At 41.2% G+C, this 21033-nt stretch overlaps 1 protein-coding gene across 4 annotated transcripts in view; it reads left to right on the top strand.

The window, feature by feature from the left end:
- MDM4 (MDM4 regulator of p53) overlaps positions 1-21033 on the top strand; it is a 38234-nt gene that overhangs the window by 9816 nt on the left and 7385 nt on the right. For 2 of the 4 annotated variants that reach the window (XM_089514570.1, XM_089514571.1), the window contains exons 4-9: positions 5101-5234; positions 7062-7111; positions 16420-16487; positions 17174-17264; positions 18378-18529; positions 19612-19758. In XM_089514570.1, the coding sequence (XP_089370696.1) occupies positions 5101-5234; positions 7062-7111; positions 16420-16487; positions 17174-17264; positions 18378-18529; positions 19612-19758 (642 nt within the window). Of the gene's footprint in view, positions 1-1389; positions 1472-5100; positions 5235-7061; positions 7112-16419; positions 16488-17173; positions 17265-18377; positions 18530-19611; positions 19759-21033 lie in introns of those variants that run through there. The other 2 variants (XM_089514573.1, XM_089514572.1) reach the window with 2 other exon arrangements.

The raw sequence follows: 21033 nt of genomic DNA, 5'->3' as shown, positions 1-21033 counted from the left end.
GCTCTTTATAGAGCCAACCTTCTGCTTGTAGGTCTTCAGTGAGACCAGGCAAGAATGACTTGAGAAGTCACCTGTTCTGTTAAATCTACAGATGTGTCTTCTGTATGGGTCACAAAATAAAATGAACTAGTAAATCCTGTTCAATTGAATTATACTGCTTGAATCTGAACAGCCCAACATAAGCAAAGTTCCTGAATATTTCAGAAATAAAGCTATTATTTTGAGAGTGTATTTCCTGATAAGCCACTTAACCAATCCAGAAGAACAGGGTGTGATGAGCAGTTTCAAAAAAAACAAAAATTGTGGGGGGGAAGAGATGGTTAATTTTCATTTTAGCATTTAGAAGTTTTCATCTTTTAAAAAGATGTATTAAAGAAACACAGTAATAACACAGTATTGTTGGAGAATATTCTTGAATATTGTGCAACAGTTTATTATTGAGAATCGTGCAGTGCTGCTGTAAGTGACTTGTGAGCTGTGGGTATTTTTTTCTTGGATTTACTTCCTGTTACCTTGAAAATTATGTTTAAATGTATTTTCCGGAGTGAGCGCCATAACTCAGTTCTCACTTCTGAAATTGATTTCAACCCCACCCCCCCCGGTCCCCCCCAAAAAAGTTCAGGAACCACAAACCAGTGTATTGATAGCTATGGCTTTTCAAGCTTGTAAAGCATTTTGGATAGTGTTTAGTAGCTTGAATGAGATGCAGCTGCTTGAACTAGTATCCTAGTTCTCTGATTGCTAGGGATAATGTTGGGGGTTCTGCAAAAACTATTCATAACTTTCTTTATAAGTGGCCATCTAACTGGGTTGGAGCCATGGATCTTCCCTTTTGCATCTTCTCTGTATGACAGGGGAATCTTCATTTTTCTTGGTATATGTTCTGTTCATCAAAATGTTTTAGGAGCCTCCTATAACAGCTGCTAGAATAGCACAAGAGTTATCAAAAGGAGGCTTAACAATGTGAGGAAAATTGCAGTAGGTGGTTGTATTCCTGAGGGACTACTAAGAGATGTTTTCTTGTTTCCAATCAATGCCTGAAAGTTTTTAAATTATACTTTTTATTTTCTTTTTTCATTCGATATGTCTTGTCAGCTAAACCCAAGGCATCCTGCAAAATCATTTATTTTAAGATTAAAATGCAAAGTGTGTACAAGATTAGAAAAATGACACAAGCTGTGATTTACAGGAGTATCCTGTCAGCTAGGAATTAAATGCAGTGGTTTTTCATTAGGAATGTGTCAGCTATTCCTACAGAGCTGTGTGACTTATTTTAAATACTTATGCATTTAAATAACTTATTTAGCTTCTAATATTTTTGCAAAAACAAATTGAATACTTTACGTGGAAAGGGTTTTGGTGTTAAAATGTTAATTTTCTACAACAGCCTACATTTAGCACAGCAAGGACCTGTCCCCCTGCAGTGGCTGGAAGCACCGTTAGCAGTTTTTCATTTTGCATTTATCTTTAGGTGAGCCCTTTTTGCTGCTAATATGGAGAAAAGGCGAGATTTTATGTGTAATACATTGCGTGAAAAATGGGCTCCACTTCTGTGTTATACACTAAGACCTTGCTGCATGAGTTTGAGTGCATTGGATCTTGATTGCACTTGAGGCAGTAATGCTGTAATCAAGCAACACCTGGAGTTTAAACCCGAACATAAATAATTCTAATGGAGACAGTGGCTCTATGCCTAATAGTATTCTAGCTGCATTTCTGCATGACTTGGAGTACTTCCTATCAAGTACTTATATTATAGCTGAAGGGACTTAAGTACTATAGCAGTGCTCAGATGTAGACAGGCACCTGTGATCTTGTTGTTGTTGTGTGCCTTCAACTTGTTTCTTATTTAGGATGAACTTAAGGTGAGCCTATCACAGAGTTTTCTTGGTAAGATTTGTTCAGAGGGGGTTTGCTGTTGCCTTCCCCAGAAACGGAGAAAATATCACCCAGTGTGTAACTGAACAAGAATTTGAACCCCATCTCCCAGATTCCTAGTTTAGCAGTCAAACCACTGCTGGCTCCCATACCACACTGGCACCCTTCTTAGAGGAGGAATACAAGGTATACTTAATAGACCTTTGAAAGGACCATGACTATGTGAGTATTAATTTATATGGCTTGGGCCCAGGGTACTTAAAGGACCGCCTCTCTCCGTACAATCCGCCCTGCACACTCAGATCCACCGGGCAGCATTTGTTAAGAGTTCCGGAGGCTAGATTGGTTAACACCACTAGAAGGGCCTTTTCCATCTCGGCCCCCACCCTCTGGAACTTGCTGCCCATCGAGCTCCGTTCAGCAACCTCCCTGGCCCAATTTAAGAAGGGGCTAAAAACATTCTTTTTCAAGCAGGCTTACCCCTGATTCTTTGCCCTGAGAGTCCTCTTCCCCCCTCTGTCAGTTGTTTGTGATCTGGCACAAGTTCTTTTATTACTGTTTTAATGGTATTGTTTTTATAAATTGTATTGAATATTGCTGTTAACCGCCCTGATGTTTCGAAGGGCGATATATAAATAAAGTTATTTATTTATTTATTTATTTATTTATTTATTTATTTATTTATTTATTTATATATTTAAAGAGCATATGTATTCTCTCCTCCTTTAAGAATGGGAACTATTTTAGATCTCATAGGCCCAAAACACACGGGCAAAATTACATGGCTTCAGACTGCATTGGGGGTGTGCCATTTACACAACACATGCCCTGAACATGGCCTGAAGCTGCACCGATGAAAGGGAACCAGGCCAGGAAGGAGCGGATAGAACCTGTTCCTTCCAGCATCCTTATTTAAGACCATAGTGGCAGCCCATATTGGAACCAGTCATGTTGCTATGGTCCCAGTGGAAATGGTGCCAGCATGGCCTTGCGATGCTCCTTTGGACCCATGTGTTTTGGTCCATAGATATATATTCACCACATTTTTCATAATCTTATGTATGTTTCAGCTGTAAACATAGGATTCATATATTTCTCCTGTACTATTTTTAATAATGATTTCTTTATCACTGTTGAAGTGATTGAATGATTACTGAATGATTATTATAGACAGCCTTATTTATTTTTATTTTTATTTATCTTAACTGATGTATAGCTGTTGGACATCATTGTCCATGTCTTGCATATCTAAAGGTGTATTCATCCAGCCAGTAGAATTCTACTTGCCAGAGAATTCATATAGATTATTAACACCTGACCTGTAAGGAGCTATTTTCTTAGTCCATCTGCTTCAGTCTGAGAATACATACTTCTGTCACTGTTGCTGGTGTATTTTCCCTCTTCTTCTTCTTCTTCTTCTTCTTCTTCTTCTTCTTCTTCTTCTTCTTCTTCTTTTTTGTCAAGGAGGTTTTAAAGTACAGAGGACAAAGGGGACTGGGAAGAGTGTTGGAGAGGGGCTCCTTTAAATTTTCAGTTTTGCACTAAACCTTTTTCCTTAAGGGGCTTGTGGGGACTTGTATTTAGAGGAAGTGAGTCAGAGACTTACTCCGGAAGGACCTAGTAGCCAGGAGTTCTTTACTTAACTATAGTCCCAGTTGATTGAGCTCTTTAACAGAGCTTGAGGACAAAGGCCAAGCCAGCAGGGGCTCTTTACACTGGTGTTTTAACAGGAGAAGCCCACAGTCTTGTTTCAGTGCCTCCTTAAGACTTCTCAATATGAACACTGAAGGACCTACTGCAGTCACCTGCAACACTTGTGGTATGTTTGTCTTCTTACCTACAGATGTGGGGAACTTCACCTGCACTAAGTGCAAGTTGGTAGCCCTCTTAGAAGAGAAAGTACAGCAGCTGGAGGGCCAGGTAGCTACACTTCAGCATCATAGGGAGCATGAGGTTTTCCTGAACAGAACGGGCCAGACGGTCCTGAACAGGAAACACACAGAGGAAGTTGCTGGGGAGGAGGAGGTCACTTCACATACAACAGAAGTAGATAGTTGGAGGAAGGTCACACACAGAAGTAGGGAAACCAGGGAACGTTCTGTGAGCTTGCAGCTACAGAATAGAGTTGAATCTCTCTCTATTATCAAGGATGATGAGGACCAGCAGCAGGGACAGATTTCAGGGACAGAGCAGGGGACCCAGAGAATTCCACCAAAGGGAACAGCCACTGCTAAGCCTCGGAGGAGGCATGTGGTGGTCGTGGGGGACTCCTTGCTGAGGGGTACAGAAGCAGCGGTTTGTAGGCCCGATAAGATGTCTCGGGAGGTCTGTTGTCTCCCTGAGGCAAAGATCTGTGATGTGATAGAGAGGCTGACAAGACTTGTCAAGCCTACTGACTGTCACCCCTTTTGGTTCATGTGGGAACCAATGATACTGCAGGGCACAGCCTTCAGAATATCATAAGGGATTATGAGGCTTTGGGTAGGAAGTTGAAAGAGATGGATGCACAGGCTGTCATCCTCATCTCTTCTCCAAGTCGAAGGGCATGGTCCAGGAAGGGAAAGGAATATAGCAGAGGTGAATAACTGGCTCCACAGATGGTGCTGCCTAGAACGATTTGGATTTTTGGATCATGGTCTGAGGAGGGACTTCCTGATACTAAGAGCTGTTCAACAGTGGAGTCACTCCCTCGAAGAGTGGTGGTGTCTCCTTCTTTGGAGGTCTTTAAACAGAGGCTAGATGGCCATCTGTTGGGGGTGCTTTGATTGTGAGTTCCTGCATGGCAGAGGGTTGGACTGGATGGCCCTTGTGGTGTTTTACAACTCTGGTTCTTTTAGGATGTGTACTGCAGGATCTTTGACATCACCTGTTAGATAAGCAACTGGAAGATTCTTATCTAGTCTTTTGCTTCTGGACTTCACCAAATCATTATATCAACTCTCCTTGTTTCTTCTGTTAAACAGAATAATTTAATCACTTTACAAGGTCAGAAAGTGTCTTAATTTACAGAAGAAGTGAGTTAGTGATGGAAAACAAAATAAACTTGTAAACATGTTTTTACAGTGTAGGAAAAAGATCACTGTAGGTAGTGAAAATGTTTGGTATATAGCTCTTCATAGTGAATAAGGTTTGATAATTACTGGAGTAATTGAAATGGCAAATAGTCCATATTGGCTTAATGTTTGCCAAATAGCTATAACAAGTTGTCTTTCATTTACTTAGATCATACATTACCTCGGAGAATATATTGTGCTGAAACAGCTGTATGACGAACAACAGCAGCATATGGTGTATTGTGAAGGAGACCAATTAGGGGATCTTCTGGGCCGTGAAAGTTTCTCTGTAAAAGATCCAAGGTAGGACTCTTCTAAAACAGGTTGAATATCCCTTATGTAGACATCCAAAATGCTCCAAACTCAGCCATATGTGTGGCTGCAATAGTGACACCTTTGCTTTCTGATGGCTCAGTGGATACAAATGTTGTTTCATGCACAATTTTATTTAAAATATAATGTATAACATTATCTTCAGGCTTCATATAGTATATGGAACATAAATGAAGTTCATGTTTAGACTTGGGTCCCATCGTCAAGATACCCCATTATACATATTTATACATGTATGTATGTATAAAAATAATCCATGTTATCACTACAAGCTAGACCCTAATCTTGTACTAGAGAGGCTTTTGAGTTGAACCTATATTGCTGAACATAATAAGTCCTCCCAGTTAAGGCTGGATCTACATATGCATCTGAGTGAGATTGTGGTATGTGAATAGGTAAAATAGACTAAACAAGTTTAAATTGCATGTGTGAGAGAGCTGCCTATAAGTGGCTGGCATTTTTGAATCCCTACAGACAGAAAACTTGCAGATACCCTCTTGCCTAGTTCTTTTAATTGCTGTGCTGCTTTTCCATTTACAGGAAACCTTAAAGAGGAGCATTTAAAAAGGATGATCTCTTTCTTCCTTGTAGCCTAAAGCTTTTAAATCTAGAATTATGTATCACTTACCATCTCATTCTTCTGTGCATGTAGATCACTAATTCAGTCATAGAATGCAGCAAATTGTTGGCCTCTAATTCTAGTATCTGAATAATAATAATAATAATAATAATAATAATAATAATAATAATCTGTTTATTTATAGCCCGCTTTTCCTTTGCAGATCAAAGCGGGTTACACAGAAGTACAACAAATGTACAATTTTGCAAACAGTATCCATAAAAAACCCGAACAATACAATAATACAGATTACAAACAAGATAAAAAGTTTACAGATTAAAATCACAACAATAGCTAGCATAAAGTGCAGGTGCAACGATGCAACGGGGAGAGAGCAGGTATTACATTGTCTGGGGGAAAGCCTATTGGAAGAGGAAGGTTTTTAACCTCTTCCTAAATAAGTCAAGGGAGGTAACCGAGCAGAGCTCACCGGGAAGAGAGTTCCAGAGCTGCGGGGCCAAGCTGGAAAATGCCCTTTGTGCAGTCGCAGAATATTTCGTATCTGGAACCCTCAACAGTTGCTTCCCGGCCGACCTGAGGGTGCGGGGCGGATTATATGGGGAGAGGCGGTCCTCCAAATACCCTGGGCCCAAGCCACTTAATTAAAAAACAGACAAGAGTTTGACCAAATTTTCCATCTTATTTCTGATGCTCATTTTTGTCATCTTGCTTGGCAAGTCACATTACTCATGGAGACTGGAATGTGATAGTACTTAATTCTGTGTGTGCATGGAAAGTTCTAGACAGATAGCATTTACATTCTGTGTCCAAGCTATCCTACTTTAAAGATTTAGTACCATCATAAAGTTCTGGAATGCTTGTTGTTGTTGCTGCTGCTGCAAGCATCTAATTCAGGAGTGTACAACTATAACTCCATGGTTTTTAAAAGAAATTCCATTGTTTAAAAGTAGATTTAATGGAGGTAGCATTATGAGATGTACCAATGTCTCTGATGTAGGACCTTGGCCATTGTTTTCTTCTTTCTGCATTCAGTACACAGTGACTTGTGTATGAGGTCTTTCCTGGACTCATAACACATGCTAATACTAGCATTTGGGTAGTTCATTTAAATCTTGTCATGCATTATGGTTGAAGAATACGGAATCCTTTTTTGGTGTGTGTGTCAGAGAGGGTAAGAATGGTTTGTTCTATTCTCATTATTTACTGTTATTTTGCAGCCCGGTTTATGACATGCTGAAACGGAATGTGATTCCTGCTTCTTTCACAGGTAGGTCTCTTATTGTATTAGTCAAGTTTATTTACTCCTTTATGTAATTCATTCTGGTAAGTAAAAGTAGGTGAATAATATTTGGATTGGAATGAATTGGTGATGAAGCATTGGAATGACTAAGAACACTACATTCTTCTCATGTACTTCTTACACTACAAACTGGCAGAAAGAGATACATAACTTTACTTATTTTAGTTTGTTCTAGTTGTAGGACAACACTGCCTAAACATCTGGGATGATTAGAACAGTAAACACAATGAATGCAACACAGGGAATGTTAAGTTCCCGTGAAATCAGTGTGACTAAACATTTAATCATATATTTAAATATATATTTTTTTCTGTGGATTTAATTTCTCCTGGATTGTGCCAGTTAGGTGAACTGGCTTGAATATGGAAGCAGCAACGGCAATCTCAGTTGTTTTCTATTCATAATGGAGATTTGGCCGATATAATTGAACCTCACAGGTGATTTATTCAGTGATCTTAGTTTTCTGGCAGTTTTCAGAAAACCACTTTTAACTTCACTTGTGAGAAACATCTTCCCCTTAATCTTGCTGGGCAACATCCTCATTTCACATATTTTCCTGAAGCCTGGGAAAGTTTTTTAAAAATCAGGTTTGGTTGGTTTAAACCAAGTAACGTTTTTTTAAAAAAAAGAAAATACCCCTAATTTTGAAAAAATGATTTTTCTTTTTTTAAAAGGTATGGCTGTTCTTACTATTTTCCAGCCTTCTTACTGGAACAACAATTACTGTTCGAATGTAAACATTCGTTTATTGGCAGTTCATTGTTACACCAGCATCTAGTGTCAGTCGTATCTTTTTACTCTTTTCATTTTATAGTGCAAGAAATGCCACTGAGAAACAAAGACTTCAGTTAACATAGGTTCAACCAAAACAACTTGCTTTAAAAGAGCACTTTTTAAAGAAAATTTGTTATTTAAACTAGTGACCATAACATCAGAACTGCATTTTGCTACCCAATTTTCTGATTAAGTCCTATATTGGTGTAGCCCTATACATTAATTCAAAACAAACAAACAAAACCCCAAATCCTGGTTTAAACAAACAAAAACTCCCAGAATGGTTTAACCAAACCATTCTTGCTAAAATATTACTCTTTCTTCTTCCTGTCCAGATTTTAAATGCCAGAATTTTTCATGGCTTTTGTGGTAGTAGCTAGTTGTTTCAAGGTTGTTTTTTTTTTTTTTTTTTTTGCTCAGGCATCCATAGCAGGGAGTAAGAGTTAAGGTTTGTGCTCCAGTCCTAAGACTGCTAAAGTTCTTCTGTAGCTACAGTGTGTACAACACACACTTTTAAAATTGCAGTCATGGAGTTAACATCATGTCCGTTCTGGTCTTAACTTGAAAGGAAGTTTCTATATGTACTCTTCTGGAGCTGTATATTGGAGAAACATGATTTGTTGTTTTTTGATTCCAAGAAACTCTTGAGATGCAAACAGACAGGCTTGTGCACATGCATACAGATTTCTTTCTGTAAACAGTACAGCTTCTTGAACTGTTTCTGAGGCAGTTTCTGAAGCTATCCTCAGTTTAGTAGGCAGCTTTATGCAGTGTCATTTGAAATATTTCTAGATTTGGGGTAGGAGTGTGTGGAGGGTTTGAGGGAGCTTAGTGTGGGTTTCTCTTATATTTGAACTTCAAGTATCCAAGAAGGTATTGTTGGGATTATATTTTATAGATCATATCTTCAATTTATTGTTGGGTGGCTTTAACATAATATAATAAAGGAAAACATCGAGTGAGTGTGATGTAGTAGTTTGAGCATTGGACTAGGGCTCTGGAGACTAGGGCTCAAATCCCCACTTGGTCATGAAAATCCACTGTGTTATCTTGCACAAGTCACACTCTCTCCCTCTGAGAGGAAGTCAAAGGCAGCCCCTCTCTGAACAAATCTTGCCAAGAAAACTCTGTGATAGGGTTACCATACATTACTTGAAGGCATAGAACAACAAAATCTAGGAATTACTGACCCTGTAGAGTAAGTCCTACCTCAGGAGGGAGTGAAGTGGACATTGAGTGTTAGAACCAAAAACTATTGAACACGGGTGGATTAAGACATGAATTAAGAATGTTGGTCCAAAGAGTGTAATGGAATGGTATGTCAGGTAAACATAGGAAGCTTTTCCTGACTACACTATAGTTTGACCCTTGAATGGAAGTTAATAAGCTCTTCTTCTTTAGAAATTTTGAAAGACGGGCTGGATTTTTTCGAGGCTATCTGGAGTGTTGTGGCATTGGATACACTGGCAGAGTTGGATTAGATCTGTGGTTCCCAAACGGTGCCCTTTAAGAGATTTTGGAAGTCTCAGCCATTATTATGGTATTTTATTATTATATTTATACCCCGCCCTTCAACCCTAAAGGCTATCAGAGTGGCTTACAATTATTATTATTTTGTTGCACAATAGTCTGGGATTCTGGGAGCTGAAGTCCAAAATCCCTTAAAGAGCACAGTTGGGGGTCCACTGAATTAGATGGACTATTGAGGTACTTTCAGTTTTCTGTTAAACGAATACTCAAGTGCTTTGAGAAGTCCATACACTTGGTTATGCTGACACCAGCATTTGCCACAAATAAATACACTTGAGCATTTCGGTATAAATCACCAACCTTAATTTTAGTCCTTAGTTAAATTATAGATACCGTATATATTTATGTATAAGTCTAGAAATTTTCATCAAATAATTGACTAAAAAAACCTGAATCGACTTACCCACAGGTCAATGTAAATACTATACTTTAACTCTTATATATGTTAAAAAAAAGAACCATCCCCTTTTTCTGAAGTGAGTGGTAAAAGGCGAGAGCTTAGTCTATCCTGGGAGCACCAAAAAGAAGTCTGAGTCCTCTGTACTCTCTCATCTATCCAGTCTTTAGGATCAGCACAGTTAATGTCTGCTGAAATTTTCTAAGTTCTTTGGCATCATTTCCCTTTAAATCCTTTGTTGCAGGCCGCTAAGTTTTATCCTCATTTTATCCATGGGTCATATCAAAATTCATAATCTTGGCCCCCAGACCTGCCCTCGACTTCTACATGAGGTCGACTTATAGTTGAGTATATACGGTAAATTGATTTGAGTACTTCCATTTGTGCTCTGTGCAAATACTAGACTTAGCAATTCTTATAGACCAGGGCAGGAGCAGGAATATGGTATTGGTGGAGGACTAAATGTATTTCCATTTATCATGGTTTGATTTCCTACTGATTTCAGAATGATATGATTAAGCAAATTAACACTGAAAGCCTAGGAAATAAGGTATACTTTTCTTCTGGTGGATAAGAGCATTGTTAGTTGACAGATTCAAAAGTAAATTGCATGGTAAGAAAATTCAAAGTACAGTCAGCCCTCCATTTTTGCGGGGGATCCGTTCTGGACACACACACCCTCCGCAAAATCGGAGACTCGCCTATATTCAAGCCCCATAGGCTTGAATGTTGCAAGAGTGCACAGGGTATGTGCTGCAGGGCGTGCCCCATTGAAAATAACGGAGGTCACCCTTCCATGAATATTCAAGACCGTGGACCTCAAGTCCGTGAGAAAGGAGGGGCAACTGTAAACACTATAAAGTAGCTTGCAGCATTCAAACAGGAAATAAGTATAATATTCTTCCTAAATAAGACAGTATGTATGAGTTCTTTCTTTTATTGTATATACATATAATCAACAGAGCTTTGTTTTTTGCACTGCTGAAGACAAAAATATAATTTGTTATGCTCTTCAGCTATTTCATACCATATCCCGTTTCCACTGTAGGCTTGCAATAGCTTCAGTTCTCCTAAAGTGATGTTGAGCTGTTATTCTCTGACTAAAAAACAGTCAACAGACTTAATTTTGTTTCATTGGGGGGATACAGAAGGGCAACTTCATGGCGCCCGTTTTTGCCCCTCATTGGTGCCACGCCAACTGGACCGTGCGGCACCGACGTGTGCCCTAAAAAGAAGCTGCCTAGAGAAGCTTCTTTTTTGGAGTGCCATAATGGCGCTCACGCGTGTTGACAACACTGCTTCCAGTGAGTGCCATTTGAACGCGTGGATGCCTGCACATCATTATCACATGCCCCGTGTGGGCGGGGCCGTGGCAAGAAGGCACACAGGTGCCGCTATTAGGGTGGGGTGCGTATGGACGCCCAGCCCTGTAGAGCCCTTAAATCGGCTCCAACATGGCACTTTTGCCCATCTGTATTGGACCTTACTAACCTTTCTATTTCTTTTTGACTGACTAAATATATTGTCATTAGGTTCTAAAGAAGATTTTTGTTTTAATGAGCTTCCATTTCCCTTCAGTCTTTTCTGTTCTTTTAGGGAAAGTCCTAGAGCCATGTTTTTGAACTCTTAAGCTCTGATTGTTTTGCATTCACACATTAAAGTTGTGTGCCTGCTTATCCTCTTTCTCTGTACATATGCGAGTGAGGCATTACTTGTCTGTGTTGGGTTGCATGCTGGCAATGGGTAGGGTGAGTCCACCTACTTTTTCTGCTACCCATTTTGCCTCTTTCTACCACCCAATAATAATAATAAATTTTATTTGTATCCCGCCTCTCTGAGAACAATCGGGGCGGCTAACAAGTTAAAAATGCAAAACATATCAAATCCCTAGTACCTTTCCCCCCTTAAAAAGGTATTAAATCTAATAGAAAATTAAAACCATACAAGTTAAAACTGACCCAAGGGTCAAACAACATAACAATAATTAATGGGAGCGGCAGTATCTATTCATAGGAGTTTCCTGAGGCTGCATTCTCTATTCTGGAAAGGCCTGCCGGAAGAGATTCGTCTTAACAGCCTTTTTAAAGCTGTTTAAGGATGTAAGCAGACGGATCTCATCCGGCAGGCCATTCCACAGTCTGGGGGCGACGATGGAAAATGCCTTCTGGGAGGTAGCTGAAAGTCTAGATGTTTGTGGCTGAAGTAGGCCTCTCCCAGAGGACCGGAGTGCGCGGGGAGGATTATAGGGGAGAAGACAGTCCCGGAGATAGTTTGGACCCAAGCCACTTAGGGCTTTAAAGGTAATAACCAACACCTTGTACTGGGCCAGGAAACTAATAGGCAGCCAGTGGAGGGACTTTAAAACCGGAGTAATATGGTCTCTCCTAGATGTTCCGGAAATTACTCTGGCTGCCATATTCTGTACTAGTTGCAGTTTCCAGACCAAGTACGAGGGTAGCCCCATGTAGAGCGCATTACAGAAATCTAGACATGAGGTTACCAGCGCATGGACAATAGTCTCAAGATCCCTTACTTCCAGGAAAGGGCGCAGCTGGCGTATCAGCCGAAGCTGATAACAAGCACTCTTGACTGTCGCATTTACCTGATTCGACATCAGGAACGATGAATCAAGGAGTGCTCCCCCAGACTGCGAACGTAGTCCTTGACGGAGAGTGTGACCCCGTCCAGGACCGGAGGTTGCAACCCGATTCTTGGTTTCGGGGCCGCTACCGTGAGCACCTCCGTTTTGTCTTGATTCAGTCTCAGTCTGCTTTTCCTCATCCAGCCCATTACTGGCTGAAGACATTCATTGAGAGAGGAGATGCCATCAGAATTAGAGGCCGATGAACGAGACATGGAGAAATAGATTTGAGTATCATCAGCATACTGATAACACCCAGTTTCATGACTCCGAATGATCTCACCCAGCGGCTTCATATAGATGTTGAACAACATTGGGGACAGGATAGCACCCTGTGGGACTCCACAGGTGCGCTCCCTTTTACTGGAGCAACTATCTCCAAGCATCACCCCCTGGGATCTTCCCGAGAGGAAGGAATGGAGCCACTGCAATGCAGTGCCTCCAATTCCCAATCCCCTCAGGCGATCCAAGAGGATGCCATGATCTATTGTGTCAAAAGCCGCTGAGAGGTCTAAAAGCACCAACAGGGTCACACTGCCCCTGTCGATGTTCAGACGCAGATCGTCGGTCAAGGCAACCATGGCAGTCTCAACCCCAAAGCCTGTCCTGAAGCCAGTTTGAAATGGGTCAAGATAATCGGTTTCATCCAAGACAGCTTGGAGTTGAAGAGTAACCGCCCTCTTGATTACCTTGCTCAAGAATGGCAATAAAGAGACTGGTCTATAGTTGTACATATCCGGGGGTCCAGGGACGTTTTTTTCAGAAGCGGCCTAACAGCCGTGATGGGCAAGGGTCGAGCGGGCAAGTTGTTTTCCTCACTCTACCAAGGAGCTTGTCCACGTCATCGGTACTCACAGATTGAAGTTGATCCAGGATAATCTCATTAACGGAGTCGATAGACATCTCATCCGCTGTTTTTGTTACAATCCTGGCGTCTAAGTCGGCTCTTATCTGAGAGATTTTGTCTGCAAAGAAGTTAAGTGCATCACAGCAGGCTGTTGTTGGGTTAAGTAAAGGGTTCTGCGCAGGGGGTACCTCCTTCAGTTCCCCCACTACCCTAAACAGCTCTGCTGGATGGGACTCTGCAGACGCAATACGTGCAGAGAAGAAACGTCTCTGCGCTGCACGTATTGCCTCCCGATAGGACCAAAGAAAGTTCCTATGGCGAGTCTTGTCAGATAAGAGTTCAGTTTTTCGCCAGATGCGCTCTAGTTGTTGTCCAGCCCGCTTCATTTGCCTAAGCTCTGATGTATACCATGGATTGCGATTAGAAGCAGGTTGGCAAGGACACTTGGGAGCGATCGTATTGATAGCCCTGGTAAAGTTGGTGTTCCAAGTGTTAACCAGAGCTTCGACAGGGTCACCGGCATCTCCAACCATTAAACTCTCCAAGCCTTTTTGTAATCCTATTGGTTCCATTAGCCTCCAAGGGCAGACCATTCTAATAGGTCCACCACCCCCGGAGGGGCGGATAGAGGCTCTTAGTTCCGCCTTGACCAGGAAATGATCCGTCCATGACAAGGCGGGTGGTTTTTTAAAATCTCTGCCCACGGATGTTCCTGTTCGGTACTAAAGACCGCATCGAGTGTATGACCTGCACAGTGTGTGGGCCCGATGACCAATTGGGATAGGCCCATGTTGGTCATGGTTTCCATGAACTCCCGAGCCGCACCTGTTAAGCTGGTCTCAAGGGGGATGTTGAAGTCTCCCAGAACTAAAAGTCTGGGGGACTCCAATAGCAACTCCGAGACCAGCTGTGTCAGCTCGGTTAGGGAGTCTGCTAGACAATGGGGTGGTCGGCAGACTAGCAGAATCCCCAAACTATCCCTGGTCCTCAGGTTAAGGTATATACACTCGAAGTGGGCTGTGTTCTGAACAGGTATCCTGGCCAAGGTCAGATTGTTCTTATGAACTAGAGCCACTCCGCCCTGCCCGCCCACTTCCCGTCACCTGATCACTAACAGAATACCCGGCTGGGAGGGACTGCGCCCACGTAACGGCACTGTCCTCTCCCAGCCAGGTCTCTGGAAAGCAAGCCAGATCAGCATCCTCATCAAGGAGAAGATCATAAATGATATGGGTTTTGTTTTTAATCAACCTGGCATTGCAAAGGAGCAGGGTGAGGTTCCGTGGAATGGTTGGTATGATCTCCAACCCATTCCGGGAAACAGAGGGAACTGAAGGAGGGATCCTCTCAAACAGCGATCCCGCCGCCTTTTGTAACTTGTGTTCACTTCGTTCCGACCATGTCTCCCATTCCCCAGCACAACTTGGATAGCCGCCTCCACTTCATTCCTGACCTCAGGTGAGGCAGGAGGGAATGCCATCACGCCACTGCCTCAGGTGGGGGGATGCAAAACGGGGTGATCTTTATAACCTTTGCCTGGCCCCAGTGATGCTGCTGCGCCACTGGGAAAGTGTAGAAGGGCAGAGAGGCACCTTGCCCTAGTCCCAGTGGTTGCTGCTGTGCCGCTACCCCAGATGGGAAATGGGGCAGTCTTTATAGCCTCTCCCTGGCCCCACACTGCTTTCTTCTCTTCCTTAGTGCCCAGGGCCTACTGGGGAGGGACCAATTGCTCTTGCTAGACATCTGAACTTCATTGCTTGCTGAAGCCTTCTAGAATTAGGCCATGAGTGACAGATTGTCCAGCACTGCAGTATAGGCCTGACACAGACATGCCAAAAGAACAGTTTCTGGTTGCTTTGGGAGTGTTGCGTTCATATGATGCAGAACCCAGAGTGACCAGAAACTGCTCTGAGGCTGCCAGAGAAAGGAGCGGAGAAAAACCATTCCTGTCGGCGGCCGGGTTTGGGACCGTGGCGGCGGCCCACTTTCAGAGCAGGACATGTGGTTGCTACGGTCCCTGGCTAATCATGGGTGGAGCGGCCAGAGGCCACTCCTTCATACCCATCTGCTTTGCCCCAGTGTCTTAGAGTCTGACCCATTTTAGAGACGTATCTTATCCAGCATCACATTGGTAGTTATTAGATGTTATCAGTTGCTTTTAAATGTTCCACCTTGAAACCATTAGAACAGGTTTCAACATTGCTACATTGTTGGGGATTTGTTGAAATATCATTTTCATCTGCAAGATGACACTTTGCTAGACAGAGATGTTACAATGCAGCAGTAAGACCTGGCTTTCTTCCAAGCCCTAGCAAATACAATGGATTGATTATTATCTATTTACATCTGGTGCTTGATAAATCAGGTTACTGTACTGTGTTCATGTTTCTGTGTCATATCTTTCTCTCTTGAAAGCAGAATTAATATCTTGTATCTAGAGATTCTTTCCCTTCAGATGTATTTTTTTGCATGTCATGGAATTCATAATAGTTTTCAGAATCAAACTAGACATAACTTGTTTCTTGTGCAGTTTTTTTTAAGATGTATGAGAGAGGGAGCCATATGAAGGTCATGGAAGCAGTTTGACCTCTTTGCCATGGTTGCAATTGGAATCGCCTTTAGCCTATGCACCAGACATTTGCATTGGGAATAAAACTTCCTTTCCATTCTAAAATATAGGCATGGGGTGGGTTTCTATTTGGAATCAGGAGCAGTTTCAGTTGAATTAAAGTACTCTGCCCCATGCTAAAGTCTGGTTCTACATTCCCACATTTTGACTTTAAAAAAAACATTGTACAAGGCATAAATTGTGTGCTAAGAGAAGAAGTTGTAGATTGTAGTTTAGGAGGGTAGAATATGACTATTTTAAAGGAACTGGGAATAAGAGGCACAAATTCTATTCTTCACTTTTAGTGATCTAAGAAATGGAGCAATGTAGGCAGGGAGGTCTGTGTCCTTATCTTTTAATGCTTTCAGCTGCACAGCTTCAAAACTTAGTTTTATTGGTTGCCTGTCAAGGGACCCCACTGTGTTGTGTGAATGGTTATTACTGGGGAAGGTTTTTTCTTTTTTTACCTGCTGTCTAGATGCTGCACAGACACTTGCTCTCGCAAAGGATCAGAGTGTGGATAATCCAAGCCAAGATCAACTGAAGGTAAAACCCACTACTGGGTGGTTTCTTTTGTCGTACAGAGTGTCCCTTCTCTGTACCTGTACATGGTGGACTGCTAGAACTTCTGATTTGTTTGACTGGTAGCTTTTTGCTTTCCTCAGAAGTTCTTGGTAGTCCACACAGCAGGGACAGAGTGACCATTCTCTGTTCTCTACCTAACAGAGTTCCAGTCTCTGAGCATCTTTTCTGGGATGTAGCACTTCTTGTCCTCAGACACACCAGCTTGTGTTGTTGGGTAGGATTTTCTGAAAAGTAATAGAAATTTGCTTAGCAAAATGTCCTTTTAGAAAGCTCCTAGTAAATAAAAAGCCTTAGCATAATGTAATTTGTTTCATGTACTATTTGGATTAGTTTAGCCCAGTTTGAGAGAGACCTTCATGTTTTGGTTAACAAGCTTGGTAACATTAGCATGTAGCAGCTTTTGGAAAGTTGTAGGCTTGATTTTGTTCTAAATTTTGGTTGGATTGTAACTTCTACTTATGTCTTCTTGATCCTTAACAATTGTCTTGGTCAGTTAATAAATGTGCTTTGTATGCTCAGTAAACCTTTATTCATCTGATAACTCTGTGATGTTGCTCTGCAGCTGGTGGCTCAGAAAGGAAGTGCTGCATCCCTGTGTCTCTTAAAGATCTGATTGGTTAACAGGTTTACTTTCTTCCTTCTTTAAGCAGAGTAGCACAGAGAGAAGTTTTAGCACTGCTTATAAAGAGGAAACACCCCTCATCTGTACATCAAAGTATACCTGCAAAGAGGAGACAGGTGAGTGTAGTATTTGTGAAAAAAATCATAATTGGAACAAGACCACCATGTGGTGGGCTGTTCACATTTTGATTTGGCGGGCAGGGGGTATTTTGCTGTCCTTTATCTGCTGTTCTTGCATCTGTTTCCTTATGTGAGATCACATAAGGACGTTATATACTAATCAAAACGCAATGAAAGCAAACTGCCTCTTTGTGTTAAGCTCTCAAACCCAAGATTATTTCTTGATCCTCATTAGAGCATTTCTGTCTATCCATTAGAAATATGTATTCTGTTAGAGAGACTGATTATAGTAGTACTGTTGACGTTTGAAGGGCAGGATGTTAGTTTGCTGGGGATGAAGTACCTTCTGTTTGAAAGCTTTTTTTATGGAGAGGCTTAGTCCTATGAGAATTGGGAATAAGTCAGAGTAGGATGCTTTTTATACTAATAAAACACTATTGTGGGAATTAATTTTCCAAAGTGTGACTTTTTATATGCAGACTCAGAAAATTTTGAATATCTGAAAAAGTCCAAATAACAAATCTGTCATTGCACATTGATATTAAGAATCTTTCACATTCTTAATGGAATTGAACCAAATATACATGTGGGATCAATTTATCTTTCTCAAGATTTTCCTTGGGTTTTGTAGAGATAAAAGTTCAGTTTATTACAATATATGCTGTCAGCCAGTTATTGGTAAAAAGTCTTAACACATATATGTGTAAACTCAAGAATTCTTTTTATTGTAAGATGTATAATTATTTACATCTTATGCTTCTTCACATTATAAACGTTGCTAGACTTGGAAGGTTTTCCTTTAATTTTAATTTTCTCTGGCATATAAAAACTCAAATTTCATTATTCTTATAAGTAAAAAATATATATAAGGAATATACTTATATATAAGAAAAAAGTATTTGAGGAAGATCAGGCTGGGGAACAAGTGAGCTTTCTCCTTATGAGTGTTCAACTAATGTTTGGGAGGCAGGGTAGGAATACTGGGTGTTACTTGGTCTAAAGATATCGATTTAAGAGTGAGCTGTGTCTCAGTGAACAAGATTGTCCATTGTTTCATAAAAACAACAAACATATTCTAATCTGAACTTTGTTTGGCTTCTGCAAATAAAGCACTTCTAAATAACCTATCAAAAGAACAAACCAAGCTGGATCTGGTGCTTGAAGAGTGGGATATACCTGGCCTTCCATGGTGGTTTTTGGGGAATCTGAGAAACAATTACAAGTCCAGAAGTAATGGCTCAACAGATATACAAACTAATCAAGTGAGTATCCTTTCTTGATGTCTATATCTAAGCATAGGGTGTGATGAGTCTGAGGTCCTCAGAGTGGTTTCATGTGGAATGGTACAGAGAAGGACAGAGCAGACAATGAAAGTAGCAGATTCTTCCTACTCTTGGCTTTAGCTGCTCTCACTATGATTTGTTGTTTCCGTGGGGTTTTCTTATGGGTCTGTGGCACTTAATAAGAAAAAGGTTCCCTGTCATGTTATGAATTATTCCTGTTGGCTATTTTAAGTCAGGCTTTGTTTACTGGTAAAGTCTTTTTTAAACTTGGCCTCTAATGTATAGACTTCAGGGAAGAAGAACAGGTTGAAGAACTGAAATTATGAAAATAGCACAGGACAGACAAAAGAGTCATCCATTCTATAGGAAGGAGGGAGAGTGTTCTGTTTCTAATCTAATTCTTTCTTGACTGTGGCAAGACACAGAAAGATCAAAGTGAAGGATGTAGGATGCTGCAGAGTGAATGCTTCCCTTCCCTCTCAGTAGTTAGCAATAGCAAGTACATTTTCTATACTGCTTATCAGTGCACTTAAGCACTAACTAAGCAGTTCACAATGTGTAAGTAATTGCCCCCAACAAGCTGGGTACTCATTTTAGCGACCTACAGAAGGATGCCAGGCTGAGTTAACCATGTGGCTATGAATGGCTGCAGTACAGGGATTTAACCAGTGCCACCAGGGCTCCTAGTTTACTTCAGACCTCCCTGAGGATACTATCTTTGGAGGCTCTTTGGAATTTAAAATACATACATTCCGCCCTTCCCATATACAGGGGATCCGTTCCAGACATGCCCCTCCATGTATGGGAAAAAGAGTGTATGCTCAAGCCCCATAGAAAATACTGGGGGATGCGTTTGCGGCGGCACACGGCATGAGTACGCCCCATTATTTCTGTCAGGGTTAGCCTTCTGTGTAAGCTCAAAGCCGAGGAAGGCAAACCTGCCTAGAAGGAGGACCAACTGTACTTAAATGTATCTGTGTGTTTCTTTTTACTTCACTGTATCATTGTCGCATCAAGTTACTGAAGAAATAGTATTTTCTTTTCTTCCAACTTCTCTCTAGGATGTAGATACCGCTGCTGTTTCAGATACAACTGATGACTTGTGGTTATTCAATGAACCTGCTTCAGATCAGTTAGATATTACAGTCACAGGAAAAGGAATTGATTGTGAACAGACTATCGAAGATGGAAAACAGAGTAGCAAAACGGTAAGATCTGCTATCAAAGTAATTGGATTGGGTTTGTCTGACAAAATAAATATGAGTGTTTTTTGGCTTAATGTGACCCTTAGCAATTTGATGGGTTATACTTTCGATCTTTGTTTTATTAGCAAAGGTGTTTGTGCACTGTCATGGACTTGTATTGCACAACAATTGACACTCATCTATGTGACTCATTTCAAGAGTCACACTGAACTTGTTCTATCTGACAATTATTAGCAGGTGTCACTGGTATGGGGAAGAAAATTTTCAAGTGCTCAGTTTTTCTGTGAAAATCATTTGCTTCTATCAGCAACAGCAACCCCCCCCACTAAATCTTTGATAGTAAACATAACTTTCATTAATGAATGACAGTTGTGTTTCATTCTTTTCCCTTGAGCTTAGAAAGTTGGGAGTGTATTTGCTTCAGATCTGTTAGCGTTTTTGTTGATTTTTAAGTACAATAGTCATTAATGCCTAATCAGAGAGGAATTATTGTCTGCTGAAACGCATGCACACCAGCAGAACAGTTTGCAATATCTGCTGCGTTGTTTACCTGAACCAGGCTTTATAGGATCACACCTCAAATGTCTGTCCCAGCGGAAGCTTGTTTGCTTGTCGTGCAAAAAGAGAGTAGGAAGAGTGTCAGTCTGACTTCACTGGGAATGAATTCCTGAGCCTGAAGGCAGGTACTGAAGAGGGCCCTCTCCTGTGTTCCCACCAGAGGTACCTGTAAAGAGAGAATAGCCTTCCTTGGAGATCTCAAAGCATGGGCAGGTTTGTAAGGGAGTATGCATCCTGAGCTGTATAAACCAGCACTATGAATTGAGCCACTAGAACTATTGCAACAAGGGAGTTGTGGGATAATGAGGGGTTTCCCCCCCCTTTTCTTTCTTTCTTTCTTTCTTTCTTTCTTTCTTTTTTTTTTTTTTTTTGGAAGAATATATACTACAGTGAGCTACACCGCTTTGATCGTAGGAAAAGCGGTCTATAAATAAACAATTTATTATTATTATATTAATGTGTTGGTCACACACATGCTGAAAGGACTGAGCATGTACAGTCGTCCCTCAACATTCACAGCTTTGGCACTCGCAGTTTTGATCATTTGCAAGGTCAAGCCCATTGTGCGCACACTCCTCCTTCTCCTGGTTTTTTCTCTTCTGAGAGAAAAGGCCCAGGAGGGAAAAGCCAGGAAGGGTGCATGTGCCAAACCCAGCCCTTTCCAGGACAGAGAGCTGCCTCTTTCCCCAATCAGTTCTCCATCCTGGGAAGGGGTTTGGT

Source organism: Sceloporus occidentalis, unplaced genomic scaffold (assembly GCF_023333645.1).
Source record: "Sceloporus occidentalis isolate IW3139 unplaced genomic scaffold, rSceOcc1.0.p SCAF_3, whole genome shotgun sequence".
In the NCBI taxonomy this organism is placed as follows: Eukaryota; Metazoa; Chordata; class Lepidosauria; order Squamata; family Phrynosomatidae; genus Sceloporus; species Sceloporus occidentalis.
The sequence above is the reverse complement of the archived record's forward strand: the minus strand, read 5'-3'. Positions and strand labels throughout refer to the sequence as shown.